General features: G+C 61.1%; 1 protein-coding gene across 5 annotated transcripts in view; it reads left to right on the plus strand.

Annotated features, from left to right (window-relative positions):
• CTBP2 (C-terminal binding protein 2) overlaps positions 1-23,390 on the plus strand; it is a 146,933-nt gene that overhangs the window by 122,045 nt on the left and 1,498 nt on the right. For 4 of the 5 annotated variants that reach the window (XM_025047524.1, XM_006912866.3, XM_025047525.1 and 1 more), the window contains 7 exons: positions 13,763-13,917; positions 14,269-14,413; positions 16,930-17,136; positions 20,161-20,375; positions 20,785-20,915; positions 21,429-21,556; positions 21,978-22,095. In XM_025047524.1, coding sequence (XP_024903292.1) covers positions 13,763-13,917; positions 14,269-14,413; positions 16,930-17,136; positions 20,161-20,375; positions 20,785-20,915; positions 21,429-21,556; positions 21,978-22,095 — 1,099 coding nt within the window. Of the gene's footprint in view, positions 1-9,929; positions 10,179-13,762; positions 13,918-14,268; positions 14,414-16,929; positions 17,137-20,160; positions 20,376-20,784; positions 20,916-21,428; positions 21,557-21,977; positions 22,096-23,390 lie in introns of those variants that run through there. The other variant, XM_025047523.1, reaches the window with a different exon arrangement.

The raw sequence follows: 23,390 nt of genomic DNA on the forward strand, positions 1-23,390 counted from the left end.
TGTGTTTTTTTTTTGTTTTTTTTTTTTTTTTTTAAAATCGGTGCGTGACGAGAGAACAGTCACCTTGTTTCCGGGGGCCTGTGCCGTCTCCCTCGCCGTCAAACATTCTTTCTTTGCCACCAACTCATTTGCATGGCGATGACATTTGTTGCTCCAGTAATTTCATCTGATAATGGCCGGGCTTGCAAAGCGGATCTGAAAACATATTCCTTAATTATGTGTTGCTAAGCAACGGGAGGGTTTGGTCATAATCACAGAAAGATTATCTCTTCGTTGAAGTCCTGGAAAGGTTTTGCTGAAGGAGAACCTGTTAAATTGCCTTATTTTCTTATTCTCCTGTTAATTTTGCACCGCCTTCTAACAAAAACGCTCCCTGTGATTTGGGTGTGGGGGGAGGGGTGTTTTTTAGTTGTTTGGCGTGTGATGGTAACACGGGTTTTTGCGGACCAGACGTCGATTTGTTTCATTTGCGTGGCAGTGAGCCAGTACCAAGGAAGCCTGCAGTCGGAAGATGGCCAGCAAATAAACTTCTCGTCAAACGATCCGTCGCATCGCCGTCATTTCCCTCCTCGTTCCTTCTTGTACATTCAGTGTGTCTAAAACCCTCCCCGCAAGCAGCGCGCCGGGGGCTGGGGGGTCAGAGCTCGGCTTCCTCTCAGCCTGCGCAAATGGCATTTTGTGTGGCAGGCTTTATGGGATCGGCAGCCAGACTTGGATCTGTTGGAACCTGCCGGAACCTGCTGTCAGGCTCCTGGGGAGTTTCCTTGCTCCTTTGCTCCCGAGAGGGTAGCATTTATATTTAAGAAAAGCGTCGCGTAAGTCTAGAAACCTGGACCTCGGGCCAGCAGCTCCACCTCGTCCTTGGCTGCCGAGCCGGGCTGAAATGGGAGATCGCCATGTCTAGATGTGGATCTAGTGCCTCGGCTGTCGGCCGCACGAGTCAGTCTTCATTTGGGTCTTCGCCTAGCTCACGCTCCCCTCCCCCGGAGGGGCGGGCATTGCCTGGGACATGGATGCTCCCCTCTCCGTTTGGAGAGGCATCCTGTGTGTATACAGCGGGCTGTCTGTTTGTAGGTGCCTGGCTTGATTTTTATGTGCTTCGGATACTTTAACATAAATTCGTTTATCTCCGTCCCTAACTGACGACCTGCTTCATCTCGGCTGGCTCTCTTGGAGCCTGTAAATAACAAATAGCCTGTAGACAATAGGCGCCTCTTTGCAGGTCTGCTGACCCAGCCGTTCATGGTGACAAGGCGAGGCGGGACCCCGGCGCAGCCCACTGGCCGCGTGCGTGACGGCGCCTGGCGGGTCCCCCGGCGCTCACACACTGACCTGGTTGACTGTCACAAGCTGCAGAACATTCTGAAAGTGGGTGTGACCAGGCGATGCCCCCTCCCCCGTGTCACGTGGTGTCAGCCACAGCCACGGGTTTGCTGTCACTGAGCCCTCCCTGTGATGGATGGAGCTGGCAGGCAGCAGTGCTGGAGCCATTTCCAGATACCTGTCCCCACACACAGCGGAGCACAGGCCGCTGAGGGCTCGGCCGAGGCTCAGCCCCAGCGCGTTCTTTCTGGGGTTTTCCCCTTTCTTTCCAGCCACTTTTCTGGATGCAACTGGATTCGTTTGGTGCAATTTTGACCCCCATCTAGTCACGAGAGGACACTGCCCAAGGACCCTTTAGGGCAGGGCAGCCTCTGTGGTTCGTTTACATTGGGTCTGTGGGGGTGGCTAGTGGTTGTCACTGCGTCCTCTGTCACCAGAGCTCCCCTCGTGACATTGTTTGATGTGCTAAAATCGTGTCACTGGTCTCCGACACGGTGGGTGTGTAATGCCTGGTCTCCGGGGTAGAAAGTGTCCCTGGAGCAGAAAACCGGCCCCATCAGAATCAGGATTGCGGGTTCTCCCCACTGGTCCCCGCACACCTGGTGATTTCGCCCGGGGCGCTGGCTTTCTTTGAAGATCTGTGCTGAGGGTTCACTGGTCTTCGGGGTGCTGACCCTCAAACCATCAGGCTGGAGGGAGGCTGGAGAAGGCCACCACAGAGCCCCAGGGACACCCTGCACCCCCGAAGAAGGGCGGCATCTGGGGACCGTGACCCAGAGTTGGCTCTGCAGAGTGGCAGGGTGATGGCACCAGTCCTTCCGTCGAAGAGGCTGGCTGTCGAGACTGAGCAGCCTGGCCGAGGCGGTGTGTTCGAGCAGCAGCGAACGCTCTCCATGGCTGCCAGCCGGGGCCCGACTCCCGGACACAGACCAGCACGTGCTGGGCCCGGGGTCCAGTGTTTGTCACATGCTGGGGAGACCCCAGCCTGGTCTTCAGGCTCTGCAACCTGGCTGGGTGTGGGGGGTGTCGCGAGTCATGAAATGCTGACTGGGTCAGGGACACGTGGAGGGGCCCCTAGGAGCCTGGCACGCTCGGGAAAACGCCCCCGAGGACAGTGTGTGGACCCGCAGGGAAGGCCGGGGGCAGAGCACGGACTCCAGAACTGTCGTGCGAGGCCAAGGGCAGAGGACGCTGCCCGCACCGGCTCGAGGGGCCGGAAGCGCGGAAGCAGAGCCGCGGCCTGCGGGGCCGGCCTGGTCCTGGCTGCGGCTCCCCGACTCCCTCGGGGGCCTCCCGGGTCTTCTCCTGCAGCGTGATGTGTACTTCACAGTGAAGGGATCCAGCTTCCCGGGGCAGGAGGAGGGCTCCCCCGGGCCACTCAGCAGGACTCCCTCTCCTCCCCGCTGGCCAGGGCCCTCCTTTGCCAGAGCCTCCCCTCCGAATCGGGCTCCAGGAGAGCTGGGCGCCGTCACGGCTGACAGTCCCGCCTTCCCGAGCAAAGCCCCTGAAACGCGTCCGACGTCAGTGAAACCGACGGGCCTCTGCTTTTGTGCTTGTTCAGTCTTTCGGGCTGACCCCGAGCCTGTGTCTGGAGTCCGACTTCGCTCTTTGGTCCATTTCTTCTTGTAGTCAAAGCCCCAGATGCAACTGTTCCCCCCCCCTCCAGCCCCCACACACACACACACCTCCCCATCAGTGTCTGGAAGAACTTGGAGCTTGGTCATTTCCTCTGAACTAACCTCAGAGCCGGTCTTGGCCAGCACCCTTTGTTCTTGTAGCTGGTTTTACTAGGCTGACTTTGGGTTTCTCAGTTCCCTTGCTGGGCTCCTGGAAAAGCCGTGTGTCCCAGGAATGGGATTTCTGCCCGGGAGCGTAAGGCAGTTTCACGTGCGACTCAGAGCTGAGCCATCGGCTGTGTGTCTTTGGGCAAGTGTGTCGAGTTCTCTGTTCCTGGGTCCGTGTCAGTCGGAGGAGGCTAGGCACTGAACGTGCGTTCATAGCCCGTGGGGATGCAGCAAGCAGGGAAGAAAGCTGGGGTGCCGAGGTCGCGAAGCCCGCTCGGCCTGGCCCGAGGCTGCGCCTGCGTTGAATGGAGCTTTGAGCAGCTTTATTGCATCTCGGCCGCTTATCGGTCCGGGAGGCGGGACTCGGGCTCAGAGGCCAGGCCAGTCCCCCAGCTGTGTCCTCGAAGCAGCCTCTGACCTTTAGGGTGTGGACGTGGTGCTTCCGTCCATGGAGGACAGCTCCCAGGTGACCTGTGGTCAGGCAGCCGGGAGAAGACCGTGCTGCTGTCTGCTGGGGCAAAGGCCGCTCTGCCAGGCCTGCCTGAGTCACAGTAAAGCTGATGGGCCTTGCACAAAACTGGGTATCTGGGAATTTCTATAAACTCACCTCGTGTAGCATACTGCCCCCCGCTCGGACCCCCTTGGCAGGGGGGTGTGTTGGTGATTGAATGAGGGGTGTGGTCTGGGGAGTCACGTGGGAACTTGGGTTTGAACCTTGGCCCCCTGAGAGGGCTGTGGGACACGGAGAGGGTGGTTGACAAGGTTAGTCCTTGCTGTGGTGTCCAGTGAGTTAGTACAGAGGATTGATCTCTATTCTCAGGAGGCGATGGAGGCAACTCTGCCCCAGCTCCCGTCACCAGCCCCCTTTCATGTGGTACAGGTCGGCCATGCCCTCTCATGTGTCTAGGTGGCGTTTTGTCTACCAGTTTGAGAAAGCCGCCCCACAGAGAGGAAGGGGCCTCGGCCAGTAGGGGCCCCCCCAACCCCCGCCACGACTTTGGTGTCTAAATAACAGCCCTGTGTTGTAGTATGTTTTCCCCCGCAGATAGCTCCAGAGATGTTTGCCTCTAAAATCCTAAAAAGAGGCAGTGGTCCCGTCCGCAGTGTGGGTCAGATTTTCCTGGAAGATTCGCAGAGCAGGGGTGCTGGGCCTGAGCCGAGTCCACAGGTGGGACGGGAGTCGGTGCATTTGGCCAAGAAGGGGGTCCTGACAGGCCCCTTCACGTTACTTTCGCATGTGACCCTTGGCCTTGAGGGGCCAGTGTCCACGCTGGGGCTCTCCAGGTTCCATGCGGCCTCAGGGACCTGGGTCTTCCGTGGGCCCGGGCTGCAAAAGCAAGGCTGGACATTCCCGCGGGCTTTCGATATCACGCACGCGCGGTCTGCGAGTTTCCTCCTGGTCTCTGGTTGTCTGTTCCTGGTCTTGACATTGCCCTCGAAACCCGAGAGTGTCTATTTCGACGAAGTTCCATTTCTCCAAGGTTTGTCCCGTCTGAATTCTTGGGGGAACCCTGAGCATTTCATTTTTAAGCTGAAAAGTCTGAGCCTCGCTTTCCCAAGTGTGACATGGGAGTGATGGGCTTCCCAGAAGGCTCCGAGGACCACGTCACACATGAGCTGGCCCAGGCTTTGCATGCGGCGAAGCTCAGCACATGTGGGGCTCCATCGTCACCCTCTGATGCTCGCCTGTCCCCAGCTGGTGCCCCGTGGGGCTACACTGGGACCCATGCCACCCTTGCTGCCCAGCCCCTCTCCTGTCTTTCGTGCTGCCTTCTGGGTCAGTCAAGGAAATTAATTCTTCTGTGAGATTAAATGGAACGTAAACATTTTTTAGTCCTAAGAGGATTTAAGCTTAGCTATCGGGAATGGCTCTAACACACGAGGGTAGAACCTAGTGGTTGGAGAAACGAGGGCAGGAAACGATGGAGCTGGGTGGTGAGCCCAGAGCACAGCGTTCCCCGCAGAGCCGTGCACAGGGGCGGCAGGAACCTCACTGAGCTTCCTGGCACCCAGAGCAAAGCGAGAAATGAGCGCACTTAAAGAGTTCGCCTCGTGCATGAGACGGGCCGGATAAGCCCATTGTTTAGGAGCTTTTTCTGAGCAGCCGAGGTGGGTTCCGTGACCAGCTTTCCCCAGCAGCAGCAGCTCTAGGCTCGCGGTTTGCCTTCTTACCTTACTCCCCACCCCTGCCCCAACCCGGGCCTCTCCGTCCGCAGGCTCAGCTTCCCGTGTGTCGTCTTCCGATTTTTATTAAAACTTTTACCAGCCGAAGTCGCTAAGCTCACGTGTCCGATTTGAGTGAGCTGGGCTTCTGCAGCTGACGGCGACTTCCTGTCCGGGGTGCCTGCCTCTCCCTCAGGCCAGCCCTCCGGGAAGGATCACCAAGCCCAGGAGGAACTGGTGGTTCTCGTCACTTGAAGGGGGCTCTGCCGGGAGCTGGATACTGTCCCCAGCAGCCCAGCGTGGGCCCATGGGCTCTCCCTCCATCCACGGCGCTTAAAGCTGACCCCTTGACCTAACCGACTTCCCCACTGGGGACCGTTCTCTCAGATGCTTTTTGTGTGAAGGAATAAATACACTTTGTGCTGGTTCTGGTGTTTTCCTGTGAACTAGGCTTTGAGCCTGGGACGCTTTAGAAGTTATTAGATTTCAAGAAAAAGTTACAGAGGAGAAGAGCAGGGAGGGGCCATCCGACCGGCGGTCGTGCGTGGGAAAGTCAGCTTCCTGGCTGCTCCGGGGCCCGAGGGCAGCACGCTTGGCCTCCGGCCCGCTGGACAGCAGGCCCGTTAAAGGGTCCCTAAGAATCACTTTCCGTTTTCTGTTTTAGGGCCACGTGAAAAACTGCATTAGCGGAAAGCCTCGGGCTTCTCCTGTCCCCCTCCTGGCTTTGGCGCCTGCAGTGGCGAGAAGCAGGGTGGCCGTTTGTGTTTGTGGGCACTGGGCCCGGGCAGCACAGTGAGGAATGTCAGCCTGGGCCTGCCCGGCTCCTGCAGGGAGCTTCCAGGAGGAGGGTTCGCTGTCCGCTCCTCAGGCCTCAGTCCCTCCGATTCCAGGGGCCGAGCCAGCGAAGGAGGCAGCAGCCCACAGGGCTCCGGTGACGAGTCCTCGGCCCCAGCAGGGACTTGGTGAGGTGACCTGGAAGGGCAGGGCCGTTGCACAGCAGCTCCGGGCTCACCGGGCGTCCTCAGCCCGGCAGGGACCCTCCAAGGGCGTCCATGGTCCTTCCGTACCCAACAGTTCACCTCCCTCCGACCCCTGAGGCCGTCCCGAGGCCCCGCGGGGGGCAGGGACCCCCCAGACGCTCCCGTGGAGGCTGGGCGGGTAGGCGAGCCCCTCCCGTGCGCGGGTGGACTGGTTCCCGCGGTGGCCCATGGCTCACGGGAGGCGGCGACACGGGCCAGTAGCTTTTCCTTTCTCACCTTTATTTCATTTTCTTTTTCTCAAACGTCCTCTTCTCTTGTTGCCACGGGCACATCTTCAAATCTTGAGAAACACGAAACACCCATCAGCCTCCGCTGGTGGTCCCCACACCGTGCGCAGGTGTCACCTTCCTGGAGGAGGCCGAGCAGCCTGCCCCCACCTCAGCCTCGGCGGGAGGGTGACCCCCGGGGGCCGGGGAGAGACCGAGACCTGGGCCCGGGCCCTCGGCGGGCACAGCACCACGTCCAGTGTCCTCTGCTCTGGACCGTAGCGTGCTGGCCGCTCGGGAGAGCGTCTGTGTGGGAGAACAGACTGTGCCCCCTGCTCGTGGCCCCCGTGGTTGCTGTGGGGTTCTGTGGCAAAGCAGTTCCCAGAGAAAGCGGGAGCTGCCCGGGGCTGGGACTGCCACGCCCGCGAGGACGGCGCCCCGCCCCGCCGGTGTGTCCGGGGCCCAGCGCGTCTCCGCAGGGCTGGAAGGAGGTGGCGGCAGGTGTCCTCGGGAGCGGCTCTGAGCGCCCAGAGCTTCTGCCAAGGGATGTGGAGCACGCTCCCGCGCACACGCGCACACACACGCACACACACACGCACACACACGCACACGCACGCACACCCACACACGCACACACACCCACACACCCACGCACACACGCGCACGTACACACACACACACACCAACACACACGCACACACACACACACACACCCCCGTCTAAGCACACACACACACACACACACGCACACACACCCCGGTCTAAGCGAGGGCCCAGGGAAACGAACGCGCAGTGACGTGCAAACACCCCACACGCTCCAAGTGTTTCCTAGGAAAGTGCCTTGCGTGGGAGCTGTGGCTGAGCCTGTCCCAGCTCTGTCCTCTCCAAAGAGGACTGATGGCTTGACCAGCTCCCACTTCCTGTTCCGAAGGGACAGAACCTCGTCGCCCTCCCTCCCCGTCCAAGGCTGCTGGTGGTGACAGGTGAGAGGTGCGCTGGGCCCAGCTCCCTCCATCTCGTCCCCGAGGTTCTGGGCTTCTCTGAGCTCAGTCTCCTGAGCTCCCCCTCCCTTGGGGCCGTTCTTGAGGGAGCAGACACTTTGGGAAGTGACTGTTTATCCCTGACTGTGGCACAGGGAGTGGGGACCACGCACCCACAGGTTACTCACCATCCTTTCGGGTTCTCTGACTTGCCTGGGTGCAGCCTTCTGGTCTCGGTGGCTTCGGGGACAGGCAGCAGGCCAGCGAGAGTTGGGGCAGCCCTGGCTGGTCTCAGCTAGGAAGGTCCTGAGGAGGGAGGTCGGCCTTTCTCTGGTGCTATAAGGTGACAGTGACCACCCAGGGGATTCATCTCAGGCTGCAAAATCCAGTGACCCCACAGGGGAGAAAGCCCAGGTGGTGGTTCTCGAGTTTGTGACTTTCAAGCAGGGTATCTGTCATTGATAGACAGCCCGTGCTGCAGTTACCGCGGGGATCCCAGAGACCTGCCTCAGCCCAGGAAGCTGGGGTCACCTGCCTGACCTCGGATCCGACGCCGCGCCTGCTGTTCGTGGCTCCGTCCCGTGCCCGTGAGCTGGTGTAGGGGTGGCGAGCGGGCACAGAGTGCCTGTCCCCAGTTGCACCATGGTGAGCCGTGAGCTTGAGGGCTGAACCCCACCACCGTTCACTCTGCAACCTTGGCCGTGGATCTCGCCTTTCGGCATTCACGTCCTCGTTGCTAAAACAGCACGCTGGCTCCCACTGGGTGTCGTCTCAGGGTTTAGATGAAAAAGGGCGAGAGAATGGTCAAAACAGGCAGCAGTCCTTGTAAATGGGCATGGACCAGAAGGACTGGCTTTGTTTCGTGGGACTGTCCCCGCGTTGGGAAGCGGGAAGGTAACCCCACCGGGACAGGAAGACGGTGGGACCCCCCCACACACACCTGGGGACCAGCTGTTCCAAGCCCAGAGTCTGTACCCCCTGCCCCCAGGCCACTGCCCTCCACCTCGTCCTCTGGTGCCCCACCTCCTCTGGGGAGACTCAGAACGTGTGTCGCGTTTTTCCGGAAACAGAAGCAGAGCCTCGCGTCCGTGGCTGCGCTTCTGGAACGTGTTCGGTTGTCCGTGATGTCCTTCGTGGCTCTTTCGGGCCGGCCAGGTGGGGGCGTCTTCCTTCACACTGGGTCGGAGTGGGGGGTAGTCAGCCTCTCCCTGGTGGAAGGCACCTGCTTTCTGGAACGTAAGTCGCTTCTTCAGGTGCAACTGGGGACACAGGAGGCTCCTTTGGGACTGGTGAGGGTGACGGAGGCCAAACGCTCAAAACCAGGACCCACCCTGGAAAGGGTGCATCCAGCAGGCAGGCAGGGGGCACCTGGACCTCCTAACAGCGGGGGGCCGGCACGTGAGCATCCGAGAGAATGGTGTCAAGCGAGTGGATGCTTCTCGGGTTTGTTGGAAGCCGGAGGGAGCTTTCCAGTTTGCATTCCGCAGGTGGGGCACCGCGCATCTCCAGCTCTGTTGGAAGGAGGGAACGGGTGTGTCTCTGTTCTCATTGAAGGTCCCCCGTGTGGCGTGGATGCCACGCAGTTCAGGCTGCTGGGACAGTTCCGGGTCGCTCTGAGGAACCAGATAAAGTGACAGCAAATGCTCATCTTCCTGGAGGCTCAGAGGATCTGCTTTTTGTCGAAGCAGACGCTGAGGTCCCACCAGTCTAGACGTCGGCTTCCTGCTTGGCCTGCCCTCTGTCCAGCTGTCACCTGAGCTGCATGTCACTGGGAGGCCGTGGCCTGTTAGATTCATGTTTTATTTAAGAGGCCGTTCGACTTCACCAAGGCCTTCCTCTGGCCGTCTCTCATCCGGGCCTCCAGCTGACTCCGCAGAGAACCTGGAAGTCAGGGCTAAGTCAGGGCCAAAGGGCGGCTTGAAACCAGGCTCCTCGTGGGGACACAGAGCCATCCGGGGAGCCCCGGTAGTGAGGGTCGCCCCCAGTAGCCCGGCCCCCGGTGCTCAGAGGGTGTGGTGTGGCCAGATTTCCACCCACTTGGGTGTTTCCTGTGGCTTCACACTGTTCACTTTTTCATGCGCACTCAGTGTCTGTCAGTACATTCACGGCTCAGTGGAAGAACCTGACCTTGGAGACCAAACTACATTCGGGTTGCGTGACGAGGTCGTGGGCCGCATGGGCAGCCTCCTGCACGTTAGGCTCCTGCCCTGGCACACGCCGTCACGGAGGATGCGTGGGCGGTGCCGAGGGTTTGCCCGGTGACGGCGCGGCCAGCAGCACCGCTGTCTTATTTTGGAAGTCACCTCATTCCTCTTTGTCCCCAGCTCCAGTTTTAAGCCACGAGGTCCTCGCTGTTCTCCGTTCCCGCTGTTTTTGCCCGGCTAGCCCTCAGTCGGGGCTGAGTGGGGTGGGGTTGATTGCGTGCGGGTGAGGTCGCAGATGCCTCCGAGTGGTGGCACTGCAGAGCTCAGCTCGGCTGGCCTCGGTGCCCCTTGTGTGGAATTGGAAACCAGAAAGCTCCCTTCAGGCCTGAGAGCAGGGGCTTCACCTGGGAAGGTGAGGAGAGAGGACACACAGCAGCACGGGGACAGATGAGATGTCCGGCTGGGACTGCAGCCCTGTCAGCAGCCTGCATCACCGGAGGAAGAAGCAGCTCCCAGGGAAGAAACTGGTGTTATCCAGGTGAGGCAGCAAGAAGGCCAGGTGGCCAGAAAGCCACTAATGCCTCCCCGGAGACCTGCTCTTTCCCGCTCGGAATCCGTGAGGCCTTTGGGCTCGGTGTTCACTGGACGACTGGCCACTCTTAACAAAACTCCGGCAACTCCGCCTGGCGACGTCTTTGGTTTCCACCGAGTGTCTCTCATTTCACAATTATTTCTGTGCAGCTACAGCTCTGAGCAATCCCAGGCTCAGGGACGAACGCTGGAGCTGTCTTCCAGCTGGCACACTGCGTCCCCTCTGTTGAGCAGGTCCCAGCTTGTGCAGAGGCCGGCCTGGACCAGCAAGTGATTGACACCAGGGGCGGCGCCAAGCTTTCGCCCTGCACAGTTGATGCTGGACAGGTTGCCAAGAGTGATGCACTGATTTATTTTTCGCGATGTCCAGTTGCAGCTGGAATTGTCGTGAGGGAGATGGGGCGACTTCGTCGATGGGAATAGTCACTTTGACTAGAGGGCCACCGAGACCCTCTGACCCTCATGGGCAGGCGCTTTGCTCAGACTCCGCTGGGTTCCTGGCACTGAGGCAGCTGTCATTATTCCTGTTGCTCCTTGGTGTGCCGTACGTGGTCGCCTTTGGTTCCGTCTCCCTGACTGTGAAACGGACACGGGAGGGACACTGGGATTCCTGTCAGCCCTGGGGCTTGAGTGATGTCGAGTAATTGGCGGCCTAGCGCTCGACCACACACCTCAGTTTTCAGTGACTTCTCATTAAACATCGTGCCTCGGCTTTCTCACCAAATTCCCCTTACTGTGGAGGAAATGGGACGGTCCCTTCAAGCCCGGGGGGCCAGCCCCTGCGTTGGTACCCCATTTCCCATAGTCAGAAGGTGATCTGTCATCTTAACATCTATGGATCCTAATCCGTAACGTGTCAGTTATGTTCTAACATCCTCAAAGTCGATCAAATTGTCAGAAGCGCTGGAAGATGCATCGACGTGGGATGGAAAGTGTCTGCACCTTCATCTCGGCCGTTTCTTGGGGCCTTCTGGCCCCTCCGACTCCGACTCCAGCAAGACCTCAGGGCCAGCCAGTTCTGGGCAGCCTGGCTTGAATTTAACTGGACTCGCCTGTGTGCGGTGGACACGTCCCTCCTGGGCCTGAGGGAGCACGTGTGGCATGGTCTCTCTTCGTGGAAGCAGACCGCGGCCGTGGCCTAGCTAAGCTTTCTCTTATCCTCAGTGCGGGGGTCTTGTGTGGCCCCTTAAGAGCCTGGTCCCCAGCAGCCCTACTCTGGGCTCCCTGCACCGCACGCAGGACATGTGATTCTGCCCACTTCCGCCACCCACCCCGTTGTCCCCGCTCAGCATCCAGCTCTGGCTACGTTCTTCTTGTCCAGTCTGGATGAGGGCAAAAGCTGGGTTTCGCCAAAGAGAAAGGGACCCAAGTCAAGGAGGGAGGCAATCGCTAGGCAACCTGGAGTTTGTTTCCCAGGTAACGGATGTGTGCGCTGATGCCGTAGATGGACATCTCGTGACAGCCCCTCAGCCTCTCCAGATGCTGTGATGGCCCGAGATGCCTGCCTTCCGCCTGCTGCCCCTTCCTGTGTGGTTGCTTTTCCGTTAACCACCTCGATTTCTTATCATGATCCTGAACTCTGCAAACATCGTGCGACTGAGTGTCATGCCAGCACCCCCGGGAGTCAGGTTGGGGTGCTCCTCACCCTGTGGGAGGAGCAGTCCAAGACTGCCAGTCCCGTGGGAGTCGGACCCTGGGCTTTGTGGCAGGTGGGGGAGGGGAGAGAGAGCAGCAGTGGGGGCCCCTGGTCCCCCCAGTACCGAGGATGTTGGAGTCAGCTCTCTTGGATGCCTGCTTTGGGCATTGGGGGCCTGGGGAGACAGTAGGAGCTCGGCTGCCACTCACTGGCTGGGAGGGGCCGTGATTGTTTGGGAGTCACAGCCCATGATGGCAGAGGCCACTGTGCAGCAGCCATGTGGGCAGCTCGGGCCACACCCCCTCACCATGTGCAGTGCAAGTGAGCGCTTGGCTCCTCGCTCCAGAGTGCAGCCGACTGGGCGGTGACCCCGGGGTCAGGCTCTACCCAGTGGCCACTTCAGGGCTGCCCGGGCGGGACCCCTTTGGGTGGTTCCAGGCCGTACCGGCAGGCACAGCCTGGGCCAGCAGCTCCCGTCCTTGTCTGTCACCGTGCAGCCACACAAAGGCTTGGTGGCCCAGGGACATGACATGTTCCTGGCAGGGGCCACGGGAGCCCAGTCGAGCGAGGCAGCCGCCGTAGGGAAGGACAGGTCGATTCTGTGAGAGCCAAGCCCCGGCCAGGGCCCCCGGGCGTCCGGAGGCTTAAGGTGTGCGCAGAGCCATCTCATCCTCACTCGTGACCCACGACACTAAACTAAACGTTTCCAATTTGACGAGACACGCGGGGCTGTCCCGTCCTGGCCATCGCGATGGCCAAGGTCCCTCCTGGAGCCCGGGGCTGGTCCTCACGGCCACAGTGGGTCATGATGATGTGACGTGGGATTGGCCATCGGGAGGGGCCGTGGGACCCCGGACCTGCCAGCGTGAACTTGGAGGGAGAGGTCAGGTGAGGACACTGTTGCTCACACCGGTGGTGGGGGGGACGTGCGGGGCCCACGCTGCCTCCCAGGCCGGGGCATCCCCCCCCCGCGAGTGAACCCCTGGTGGCGTGGCCACCTTGGGACTTGTCCACTCCATGATGTGTCCACCTTGCGGGCCGTCCGCGTGGCTGAGGGCTGACACTCCGCGGCTCGGGCCGCATGCAGAGGGGGCCGGCCTGGCCGTGCCCGGGCTGTGGGGACAGTGTCCTTTGTCGGTGTGACCGCTCCGGTCCCTGCGCCTGACGAGTGTGGCCCACTCATACCACGCAGTGGGGACCAGCCCAGGCGAAGGGAGCTGAGCCCGGGGCCCTGGTTCTACCGGGGGTTCCCCCAGAAAGCCCTCTTGGTACTGACGCACCCCCCGTCTCGTTGACCCCCCTCGTGTATGTTGGAGGACGGTGGTGCCAGCAGGTGCAAGGAGGCACAGCCCACCCCCAGCGTCGGGGAGCTGTGCGCCCCGAAATGTCCCTGGAGGACCCCAGGCCTTGCTCTGGTCTCGGGGTGGCGGGCGGTCCCTCTGTCGGCCCCAGGGGCAGCAGCAGTTACGGACTTGAGCAGATTCCTCGGCCCAAGTTCCACGTGGCGGTGGCTCTACCGTGGCTCCTGTCGGTGACCAGTGAGGTCGTCGAGGCCCAGTCCCCACCTGGACCTTCAGCCCCAGCGGGCCCAGCAGGCAGCACCTGTCCCACAGTCAAGTGCACTGCACGGATGTCCCTGCTCGGTCTCCTTGGCTCGTCCCAGAGTCTCCCCTGACGGCTCCTGAGTGGCGGTGGTCTGGAGCCCGGGGGAGCCAGGGTGGGAAGTTGCCGTGGAGACACTTGGGGTCCTGCGAACCCAGTAAGTGTGAGGATGGGCTGGGACGGGGGCCCCTCGTTGGGACCGCGGCAGAGGGAAGAGACTGGCCGCTTGTCACGCTGCCCCTGTGTGTAGGACAGGCCCCTTCTCCCGCCCACCGAGTCCTCCCTCCTCACAGGCATCCGCCCCCAGATCATGAACGGCCCCCTGCACCCCCGCCCCCTGGTGGCACTGCTGGACGGCAGAGACTGCACCGTGGAGATGCCCATCCTGAAGGACCTGGCCACTGTGGCCTTCTGTGACGCACAGTCCACGCAGGAGATCCACGAGAAGGTGGGCGCCCCCTCCCCCACAAGGAAAAGGCCCCCCACGTCAGGTGGCAGCAGCTGGCACTTGGAGCATATGCCCTGCCATCCCGCCGGTCCCCTCCTGCCCCTCCCTCAGGTCTCCCCCTGGCTAGTCACTCTCACCTTCCCCCGGACGTCACCTCTCAGGCCTCCCCGTCTCTCTCTCCCCATCATGTCACCAGCAGGCCCCCAAAGTGCAACCACAGGCCACTCGTCCGGGGGTGGGGGGGACTGTCATAGCCAGACCCCGTCCTCAGCTGGCCATTCTCCTGCCAGAACCTCCTGCAGGCTCGGGGTGCTGGGGGCCTCCAGCCCGTGCTCTGCTCACGCCCCGCAGGTTTTAAACGAAGCTGTCGGCGCCATGATGTACCACACCATCACGCTGACCAGGGAGGACCTGGAGAAGTTCAAGGCCCTGAGAGTGATCGTGCGCATTGGCAGCGGCTTCGACAACGTCGACGTCAAGGCCGCCGGCGAGCTGGGTGAGTGCGGGGGGCCTTCCTGTGCCAGCGCGTGGCGTGGCTCCGTGTGCACGGGGCATTGCAGGGGTTCAGAGAGCCAAACGTCAGCAGCAGGGGTCCTGGGCCCCCCGCTTACCGTGACGGGCCAGGCCGGTCCTTGCGGACGAGCCGTCTGGTCACCGTGTCTGGTTCTGATACGCGGCAGCCCTGTACCTGCGTGTGTGGGCTGCACTCTGCCTGGTGAGCACTTGGGGCCCTGAAGCCACGAGGCTGCTAACAGGTACCTCAAAACCACAGGAACTCAGGCTTTTTACAGCCCCCAGCCCTGGGCTGTGCCGGTGGGCCTGACGGCAGCCTGGCTTGGTCTGCAGGCCACCGGACTGTCCCCGCCACAAATGCCCCTACTTCCCCCCACACCCCCCCGTTAGCCTTTCAGCCCACCAAGGCCCCCCATGGGCCCCGTACTCCAGGGGAGGCTGGCTCGGCGTCACACCTGAGTGAGCGCGGGGCGCATCTGATGCCCAGGACCTCCCAGCTGCCGCCTTTTCAGACGGGAACCCCGGGGGGCTCCAGCTTCCTCCTCCGAAGTCCCAGCCTGGGGTTTCGAGTGCGGGTTCGTGGTTTTAGTGGTTAGTCCCCCCACTTGAATTCGGATGCATCTTGTGGGCAGGAGTCAGGCAGAGGGAGCCGGACCTGGGGCCTGCAGACTGGGGCTGAGTCTGGTCTGATTCTCTAAGATGGTGCTGGGTGCTCTGCACAGTGATAGGTGGTCTGCGTATGGCGACAGGCGGTCGGGGTCAGCCTGCAGGCGAACCCCGAAGAAGGCAGGAGGCGGGCATTTCCCCATGGGGAAGCGGGGAGCTGTGGGGAGCTGTGCGGTGAGTGGCTCAGAGGGAGACGTGGTTTGTCTGGGTCCCCACTGGCCAGGCCCTGTCCCCTCAGCCCTGCTCTGGGTGGAGGGGCGATTTGGCCGTGCACAGGAGAGGGGGTCGCGCCAGGGGTCTGGGGAAGGGGCGCCCCCCGCCTCCCCAGCACGCCGACTCCCGGGAGGACACTCGGGAAGATGCGACCTGACGGGAGCGAAAATCTCCCCTTTTTCCCTGGCACCAGCGAGAATGTTTCTGTTCAACAACAAATGTCCTTTGTGCTCTCGGTGAAGCCGAGACCCGCGTTCAGACGGCTCCGGGCGCGGTGTCCCCAGCGCACCCCCTCACACCCCGCCCCGCCTGGCAGGAAAGCGGCGGCCGACGTTACGAGGCGTCAGGGTGGCGTTTCCCGGAGGGAACCAGCCATTTCGTTCCAGGGAGGGGCGGGAGGGTCTCATCCCAAGTGCAGAAGGTCACTGCTCAGCCGCATGTGGCAGGGAGGCCCGGAGGCTCTGTCCCCAGAGTCCTTGGCAGCCGCAGAAGACGTCCAGGGCCTACGATTTCGAAAAATGTGGACGGGACGTCAGTGGTGGCATTTTCACTAATCCTGGTCCAGTCCGATAAGCGATCTGCTCGGAGACATCTGGGCTGTTTCGAGGCGTAGCTTTCGAATGTGGAAGCTGAGGAGGGAAATGGCCTCCGTCCAGGTGTCCTTGTCCCCAGAAGCACTCCACAGCACGCTCGGCCACTCTGTAACGAGGGCAGAGCAGCAGGTGGCTCCAAGTGTGCCCCTCCTGAAAGCACTGACGGGGTCCCCATCGGGGCCGTGGTGTCGTGTTTTGGAGTTTGGGGGCGCAGCTCCCTTTCCAGCACACACTGGAGCCTTTTCACAAAGCACTTCGCCCCCAGCCCAGCCTTGATGGATGAGGCTCAGGAAATCAGCGTTTGGACCTGCCTGTTGCAGGCAAGGTTGTACCTGGAGCAGGTGGAAGGGTTCTTCCGGGAAGAGGCGGGGGGAGGAGGTGAGGCCAAGGCCCAGGGCGGGGTCCGAGCGCCCCTGAGTTCCCACTCCACGTGCCTTCCTAGCAAACCCATTTGTCTGATTCCCAGTCTGGTCCGGTTCAGAAGGGGTTACAGCGAAGGTGACAAAGGTGACGACATTGACATTGAAAGAAGCTGCAGAGCTGTTTTGGGCGGGGGCCCTGGTCCAGGAAGGCCGCCAGCCCTGCTCTGGGGGTGCTGGAAGCTTGTGCGGGGGGCCTGTGGAGCAGGACCCTGGAGGCAGACCAGCCTGCTCTGAAGAATGGTATAGAAAGTCCCACTCAGGGCGATCAGAGCTGTGGGGTGTCTGGAGGAAGGTGCATTGCATTCTGGGCTGACCCTTCACCCCTCCAAGCCACCCACCGCTCACTTCCCGGGGACGGGTCTGGGAGCACGGGGTGGGCAAGACGTGGGGGAGGGATTGAGTGTGAGCCAAGCCCTGGACAGAAGCAGGGACGGAGGCCTCTGAGCATCAGAGCCAGGAGGTCTGTGTCCCCTGGGTGACAAGCAGGCCTCAGAGACTCTGACCTGCCCCAGTGCCACACATCGCACGAGAGGCTGGGCAGGGCGCCCCGGAGCCCCCCACAGAACTGGGGGGCCTCACCACAGGCCTGCCTTGGCCTTTTCCAGGGATCGCCGTGTGCAACATCCCGTCGGCCGCAGTGGAGGAGACGGCCGACTCCACCGTCTGCCACATCCTCAACCTGTACCGGCGGACCACGTGGCTATACCAGGCCCTGCGGGAAGGCACGCGGGTGCAGAGCGTCGAGCAGATCCGGGAGGTTGCCTCAGGCGCAGCCCGCATCCGCGGGGAGACCCTGGGCCTCATCGGCTTCGGTATGTGAGGGCGCTCTGCCCATCCCCCTGCCCAGGGCTGGCTCAGGGACCCCACGGGAGAGGGAGGCCCGGCCCTCCCCTGGGAGTGGAGGCTCGCTGAAGGAGAGGACCCATGTCCCCACCCCGCTCCCCACTGTACGGAGTGGGAGATCAGGGGTCAAGGCTGACCAGGGCGCCCACCAGAGGGGAGGTGCGGGCTGCTCCTGGAAGGACGGGTCTGGTGTGGCCAGCTAGAGGAGGCCCAGCGAGACACTCAGGTGTTGGGCAGCAGGCTTGGAGCTCCAGTGGGGGCTGGTAGTCAAGCGGAAACCTGGGGTGGCCGCAGGGGTCACTGAAGGGTTTCGAGGCAGAAGGTGGCATGGTCAGGTCACCAGCTTGGAAAGCTCATTTGAGAGAGGGCGCAGGAAAAGGTCGCCTGGCATCAGCTGGTCAAGGCGAGACACCTTGATCAGGCTGGTGGCCCTGGGAGGGCCTGGGGCAGGTTCCAGGGGAAGGCAACGCCACAGGGGTTGACTGCACAGGCTCGACTGGGGCTCCCCTGTGTGCATAGTCAGGGGCCTTGCTTGGCAGCGCTGAAGCTCAGCCCCGCCACTTAGCGGCTCTGTGGCTTGAGGAATCTACTTGATCTCTCTGCCCTCGGCCTTTTCCTGAGGGGCGAATGGGGAATGGAGGGATGCACCGCGGCCGTGTCTTAGGACTCAGGGCACGAGAAACACGGGTGAGTCGTAAGTGCGGGGCCTGGCTTGCAGGCGGCTCCCTGAGCTGACACGCAGCCTGAGGGTCAGGACCTCTGCGGTGGCCTGGGTGACATCTTCCCGTCTCCGGGTCTGCGTTAAGAGCCCAGGCGTCAGGGGTGCTCACGCTCAGGAAGCCTTGCTGTGCTTTTCTTGAGTGGGCACTACGAGGTGTCGGGAGGGAGCGAGGACGTGCCGTGAGGGCGGCAGCGCCCTCTGCTGGTGCCCTGCGGGTTTCCCGTGGCTCTGGAAAGTGGCCCTCGCAGATGGTTCTTAGACCCTCTGTGTCCTTCGGCCTCTGCAGGGCCGGCGAGTGGGCTCCCGGCCAGAGACGGAGCTTCAGGTGCTAAGTGGCCCAGCCCCGCGGTGGTGGCCTCGGTGGTAGAACACTTATTCCCATGGCTTCTGACTAGCTGTCACAGCAAGTTAAGGGGACGTTTCTTTGGCTGTGCCCTTTGCCATCCATTTTCCGGAGATGCCTTCAGCACACTGAGGCCAGTCCCAGGGTCCCCGCTCTGTTTACTTGAGGCCGTAAACCAAGCACTGCCACGGTCCCGGTTGCCCGTACTCACTGGTAGTGGTGTCTCCACAGCCCTCCAGAACCGGGACAGGGAGGGACAGGGTCGTAGGCCACCCGATCCCTGCCGCTGCCACCGTAGGGGCCTGGGCAGGGTCCTAGGCTTGACCCCAGCTTGGGCCAGTGGTGGGACAGCCTGCAGGTTGGGACCACGTACAGAAATCTGAAGGGAAAGCCAGTGGTAACAGTATTTTCTTTAAAGGCCAAGACAGCCGTATTCCCCTTCTGCAAGGCTGGGTTTTGATGGAGTAAGTAACAGAATTACGTCAGGAAAACCTGGGGACTAACGTAGAAGCCAGTGCACAGCTTAGGGTATGTGCGTTAGTGACAAGCAAAGCCACTGGGAAATAACGCCCAGGCAGTCAGCACTTTTGTGTTGAAATCTGGGCTTGAGGTTCTCGAGCCCCTGGAGCCGCAGCCGGGAAGCCCCATCTGGCTGTAAGGTGTGTTAGGACGGGGAGTGAGGAGGGCCACGAAATCGCCGGGCAGGGGCTCGCCCCAGGCCCGCACTTCACCTGCGTCACGGGGGGTGTTTACTGCTGCCGCCCCTCCCGCGGCCCCGGCACCGTTGCCACCTGCTCATCCGCCCTCCAGTGGGGTGCGAGGCTGTAGTTCCCGGTTTGCTGCGTCCAAGTGGCGACATTCGAGAGGGGTGACGTGAAGGATGATGATTAGCCTGCAGCTGTCCCTCTTGATCAGAATGTCCTCATGAGACCTTTGCGTCCAAACCACAGTAGTCTCAGCCGTGCCCAGTTAGATCCCAGCTCCGCAGGAGGGGGACAGGCCAGCACGTCACCCTCCCTGGACTTCCTGTTTGGGGAGGTCCGTCTCCCCTTGTTCCTCCCTCCCTCCCTCCCTGCACATTTGAGCAGTGGTTTTAGATGAAGATTTACTCTGTGCTCTTCACAAATAAACCCATTCAAGCATCAAACTCTTTTGTTTTCAAGCTGAAAACTGCTGTGAGAGGCTCTGGGAGTCAGTGGGTCTGTGCGAATGATGTGACCACCTGGGAATCAGGGGGACCTTCGCGTCCTGTTAGGTGGCATCGGTCTCTAACTTGCCGGAGGCCCAAGGCCAGAGACGAGGGTGAGGGTTCATCAGTGGGTCAGGGCCCGGCCCGCACACCCGAGGATTCGGATGTCTCCACCCCGCAACCTAAACACTGTCCCATGCCAGTTTGTGCTCAGGCCAGACTTGTGGGGGCCCGTGTGATCATTTTACTCCGTCCCTCTGCAAACCCGTGGGTAATTAGGCTGGAGAGCATTCCATCAGACACTGAGAGCAGAAAAGAAATGACGCTCAGGGCAAGAAGCCTGCTGTGCAAACAAAAAAAAAATCGGCGGGAGAATTCAAACGGAGAACATTGGGGATGGCCAGAGCTGGGAGGGGCGCGTGGCATTCACTAGGATGTTCTTGCTAGCTGTTTTTATGTTTGAAAATGTACCTAACAGGAACGTAAAAACCACACACCTCTGGTGGCCAGTACAGGTGACAGCAACTGCACCCTCACCCGGGAAGCTTGGCCCCAGTGAGACCTGGAGAGAAATGCTGGTCCTCAGGCGTCACCAAGCTTTGGGGGCACCGTCCCTCCGGCAGCAGCCTCCGACTGGCCCACCTGCCAGCGGGGACTGCACGCACAGGCCCCAGGTCCCAGCAGTCACGCGGGAGGAGGGGCCGAGGACCCGCTCACCTGGACGCTGTCTTTCTGCACAGGTCGCACAGGGCAGGCTGTCGCTGTTCGAGCCAAGGCCTTTGGATTCAGCGTCATCTTTTATGACCCCTACTTGCAGGATGGGACAGAGCGGTCCCTGGGCGTGCAGAGGGTCTACACCCTGCAGGACTTACTGTATCAGAGCGACTGCGTCTCCCTGCACTGTAACCTCAACGAGCACAACCACCACCTCATCAATGACTTTACCATAAAGCAGGTAACCGGAGCAGACGTCCTCGGGCCCCGGCAGCATCTGTCAGGACCAGAGGGGATGGGAGCCGTCCGCGGACACCAGTGAGCAGGGAGCAAAGCCCCGAGGCACCGGGCGAGGTGCCGGGCGGGGCCCCCTCCACGGGCTGGCAGGCTGGCCCTGCGGAACGGGGGACAGGAGCTGGCCCCAGGACCGAGCAGAAGCCTGTCCTCAGCAGGCCTGGCCTCCATGAAGCAACAGACATGTTACAGGTCACAGCTCCAACCTTCCCACCTTGTGTCCATCTCAGAATTAGCGGAACAGTTTCCGCTAATTGGGCCTCCAGCTGTGCCCAAGACTCCGCTCCCGGCCCCCGCGGCCCGTGCACCTCCCGCTTTGGCCGCCCCCGGCTGACCCGCTCTGCTTTCCTCCGCAGATGAGGCAGGGTGCCTTCCTGGTGAACGCAGCCCGCGGCGGGCTGGTGGACGAGAAGGCCTTAGCCCAGGCTCTCAAGGAAGGCAGGATACGAGGGGCGGCCCTCGACGTGCACGAATCGGAGCCTTTCAGGTGGGTCTGGGGTGTGGCCGAGGTGCCCGGAGCCCGGGCTTGTGGGTGACACCTGTCCCACACCCTCGGGCACTTTCCCAGGCAGACAGGTCGGTCCTAGGGAGGAAACTGGACACCCAGCCTCCATCCTTCTAAGGACTGTGCACCATGTCCTAACTGTGAAAAGGCCAGAAGGTCCCCAAAGGTGACCAGGAAAAGGAGAGACAGGAAAGTGGCATATGGCGGGCTCGGTCTGCAGGCCTCGGCTGTCCTGGAGCTGGCGGAGCTGGCGGTTGTACTGGGAGATGGCCAGGCCTCGCAGGGCTAACTGTCCCTTCCTTCTGGCTCCTGATTACTCGACACTAATTAAAAGTTTTGATAAGAAAGTTCATAAATTCCCAGCCCTTAGGACACCTGCCACGAAACACCCGTCCTGTCCGCGTAGCAGGGTCAGCGGGCCGAGCTCGGGGTGAGTGGGCCGGGATGCTGTGCTTTCAGATTTTCACACATGCTGTGTTCTGTGCGTTTATCTAGCTTTGCTCAGGGTCCCTTGAAAGATGCACCGAATCTCATCTGTACACCCCACACAGCCTGGTATAGTGAACAAGCCTCACTAGAGATGAGAGAGGCCGCAGCCACCGAGATCCGACGGGCAATCACAGGTGAGCCCCTCCCCCACCCCGCCCCCCAATGCAGCCACCGCGCCTGACCGTGCTGACGGCCCACAGAAGGGGCTGGGGGCCCTCCGTGGGCAGAAATCATTCTTCAGGCTGATGGAATTTCGAATGTTGGGCCCCGAACTGAACGTCGGGAAACCACTCCCTTTGACGTCAGCTGCTGTGAGTGCTGCGCACCGGGCAGCGGACCCCACAGCGGGGCTCCCTTCTGTTCTGGGCCCTGGAGCCCTTCACGCTGTGTGAAAATCAAAGGGCCACCCCTCTCATCCCAGAGTCCAAGGCTTTCCTGTTAGGTTTCCGCAGGGACAGACGTGGTGGGTCGTTGCCCCCAGCAGCAGCAACGAAGTGCGTTGAACTCGCTGTCGCCTTGAAACCCACACGCTTAGCTGTGATTGTCTTATTCCAGGTCGCATCCCCGAAAGCTTAAGAAACTGCGTGAACAAAGAATTCTTCGTCACGACAGCTCCCTGGTCGGTAATGGACCAGCAAGCGATTCATCCGGAGCTCAACGGCGCCACATACAGGTGAGGCGGGGCACAGACCCGGGCAGGCCAGGCCACCTGCGCGCTGAAGAAGACGGCCCCAGCAGGAACCCTGGCCACTGTCCCTGTGTGGGAAGTCCGCGGGCTGACCCCACCTCGGGGAAGCAGCCTGGACCAAGCGGGGTGCATCGCCCGAAGGGCCTGAGCACTTTGGGGGGAACTGCCAAGCCAGAGTTTTTAGGGGAGACCGATTTTGTTTTCCAATTCGAACCTTACGTGAAAGGCCGGTGCACTCCGCTAGGTGGAGCGCCCCTGCAGTTTCCCGGTGATTCGCAAAGTTTGACTGGGGTAGGAGGTGACCAAGAGTTATGGGGTGTGACCGAGGCCTTGCCGGGGACGCGAGCCGGGGAGCGGGGGGTTTCATGTGCAGTCACTGACTGTGGTTCCCTTCCCCCGCTGGGTCTCCAGATGTTGCCTGAGATCCTGCTGCAAACCACTACTCGAACCGGTTGGGGGCGGGGGGAGGGGGCATTAAATATGGTTTGTGTAATGGGGACCAACCCAGACCTGAGGGACGCTGCGCCGCCGCTCGAACTGGCTTCGTTTACCTGTCGGTTCCCTGTTCTGTTGCGGTCTCAGCGGGTTCTGACCCTTCCTAGCGGATTCTAGTATCGCTGCGTGAGCCCATCACAGCACCAGGGTCTCCTGTTCGTTACTGGTGGCGGCCTACCCTTTAAGGGGGCTCCGTCTTAATTCTGGTAGACGAAAGCTTACAGGGGTGCCCTGTCCCTCAGTCGTCCTAGAGAATCCCTTGGGATTTCTGCCCAGTGTAACACTGACAGGCCATGTGGTGGGGAGGGGGGGGCGCGGTGATCCCAGGAAAAGACAACATTCCCTGTACCCCAAGTGTAAAGGGTTTGGTAACGGTAATTCTAAAGCACCTGCCTCATAAGTGTGTGTATCCTACTAAGAATAGTCACCTTTGTGCATAAGTACCATGTATTCTAGAGGTAGCTCAGTGCCCCGTGTCCTCAGACACCCTGCAGCTGTCCTCAGGAGGGCAGGCACCAATTCCATGGCCAGCTCACACGTCCCCACTGCTCTGTGCCCTCGCATCTCAGGCCAGCGGGGCTAACCGGCCGAGGAAGCCACCTTTGGCATCCAAGCCCTCCATGCTGTCATTGGAGCTGGTACTTCCTGAAGCGACTGGCAAACTTGCCCCTTCCATACAGAGGTTTTCCAAATGCAGAATTAACACGCGCTGTTCGTCTGTCCAAAAGCTGCAGTCAGCAGCAGCCCAGTGTTTCCATTGGACTGAGTAGGTTTTGTTATTTGTG

Source organism: Pteropus alecto, unplaced genomic scaffold, assembly GCF_000325575.1.
Source record: "Pteropus alecto unplaced genomic scaffold, ASM32557v1 scaffold74, whole genome shotgun sequence".
Lineage (NCBI taxonomy): Eukaryota > Metazoa > Chordata > Mammalia > Chiroptera > Pteropodidae > Pteropus > Pteropus alecto.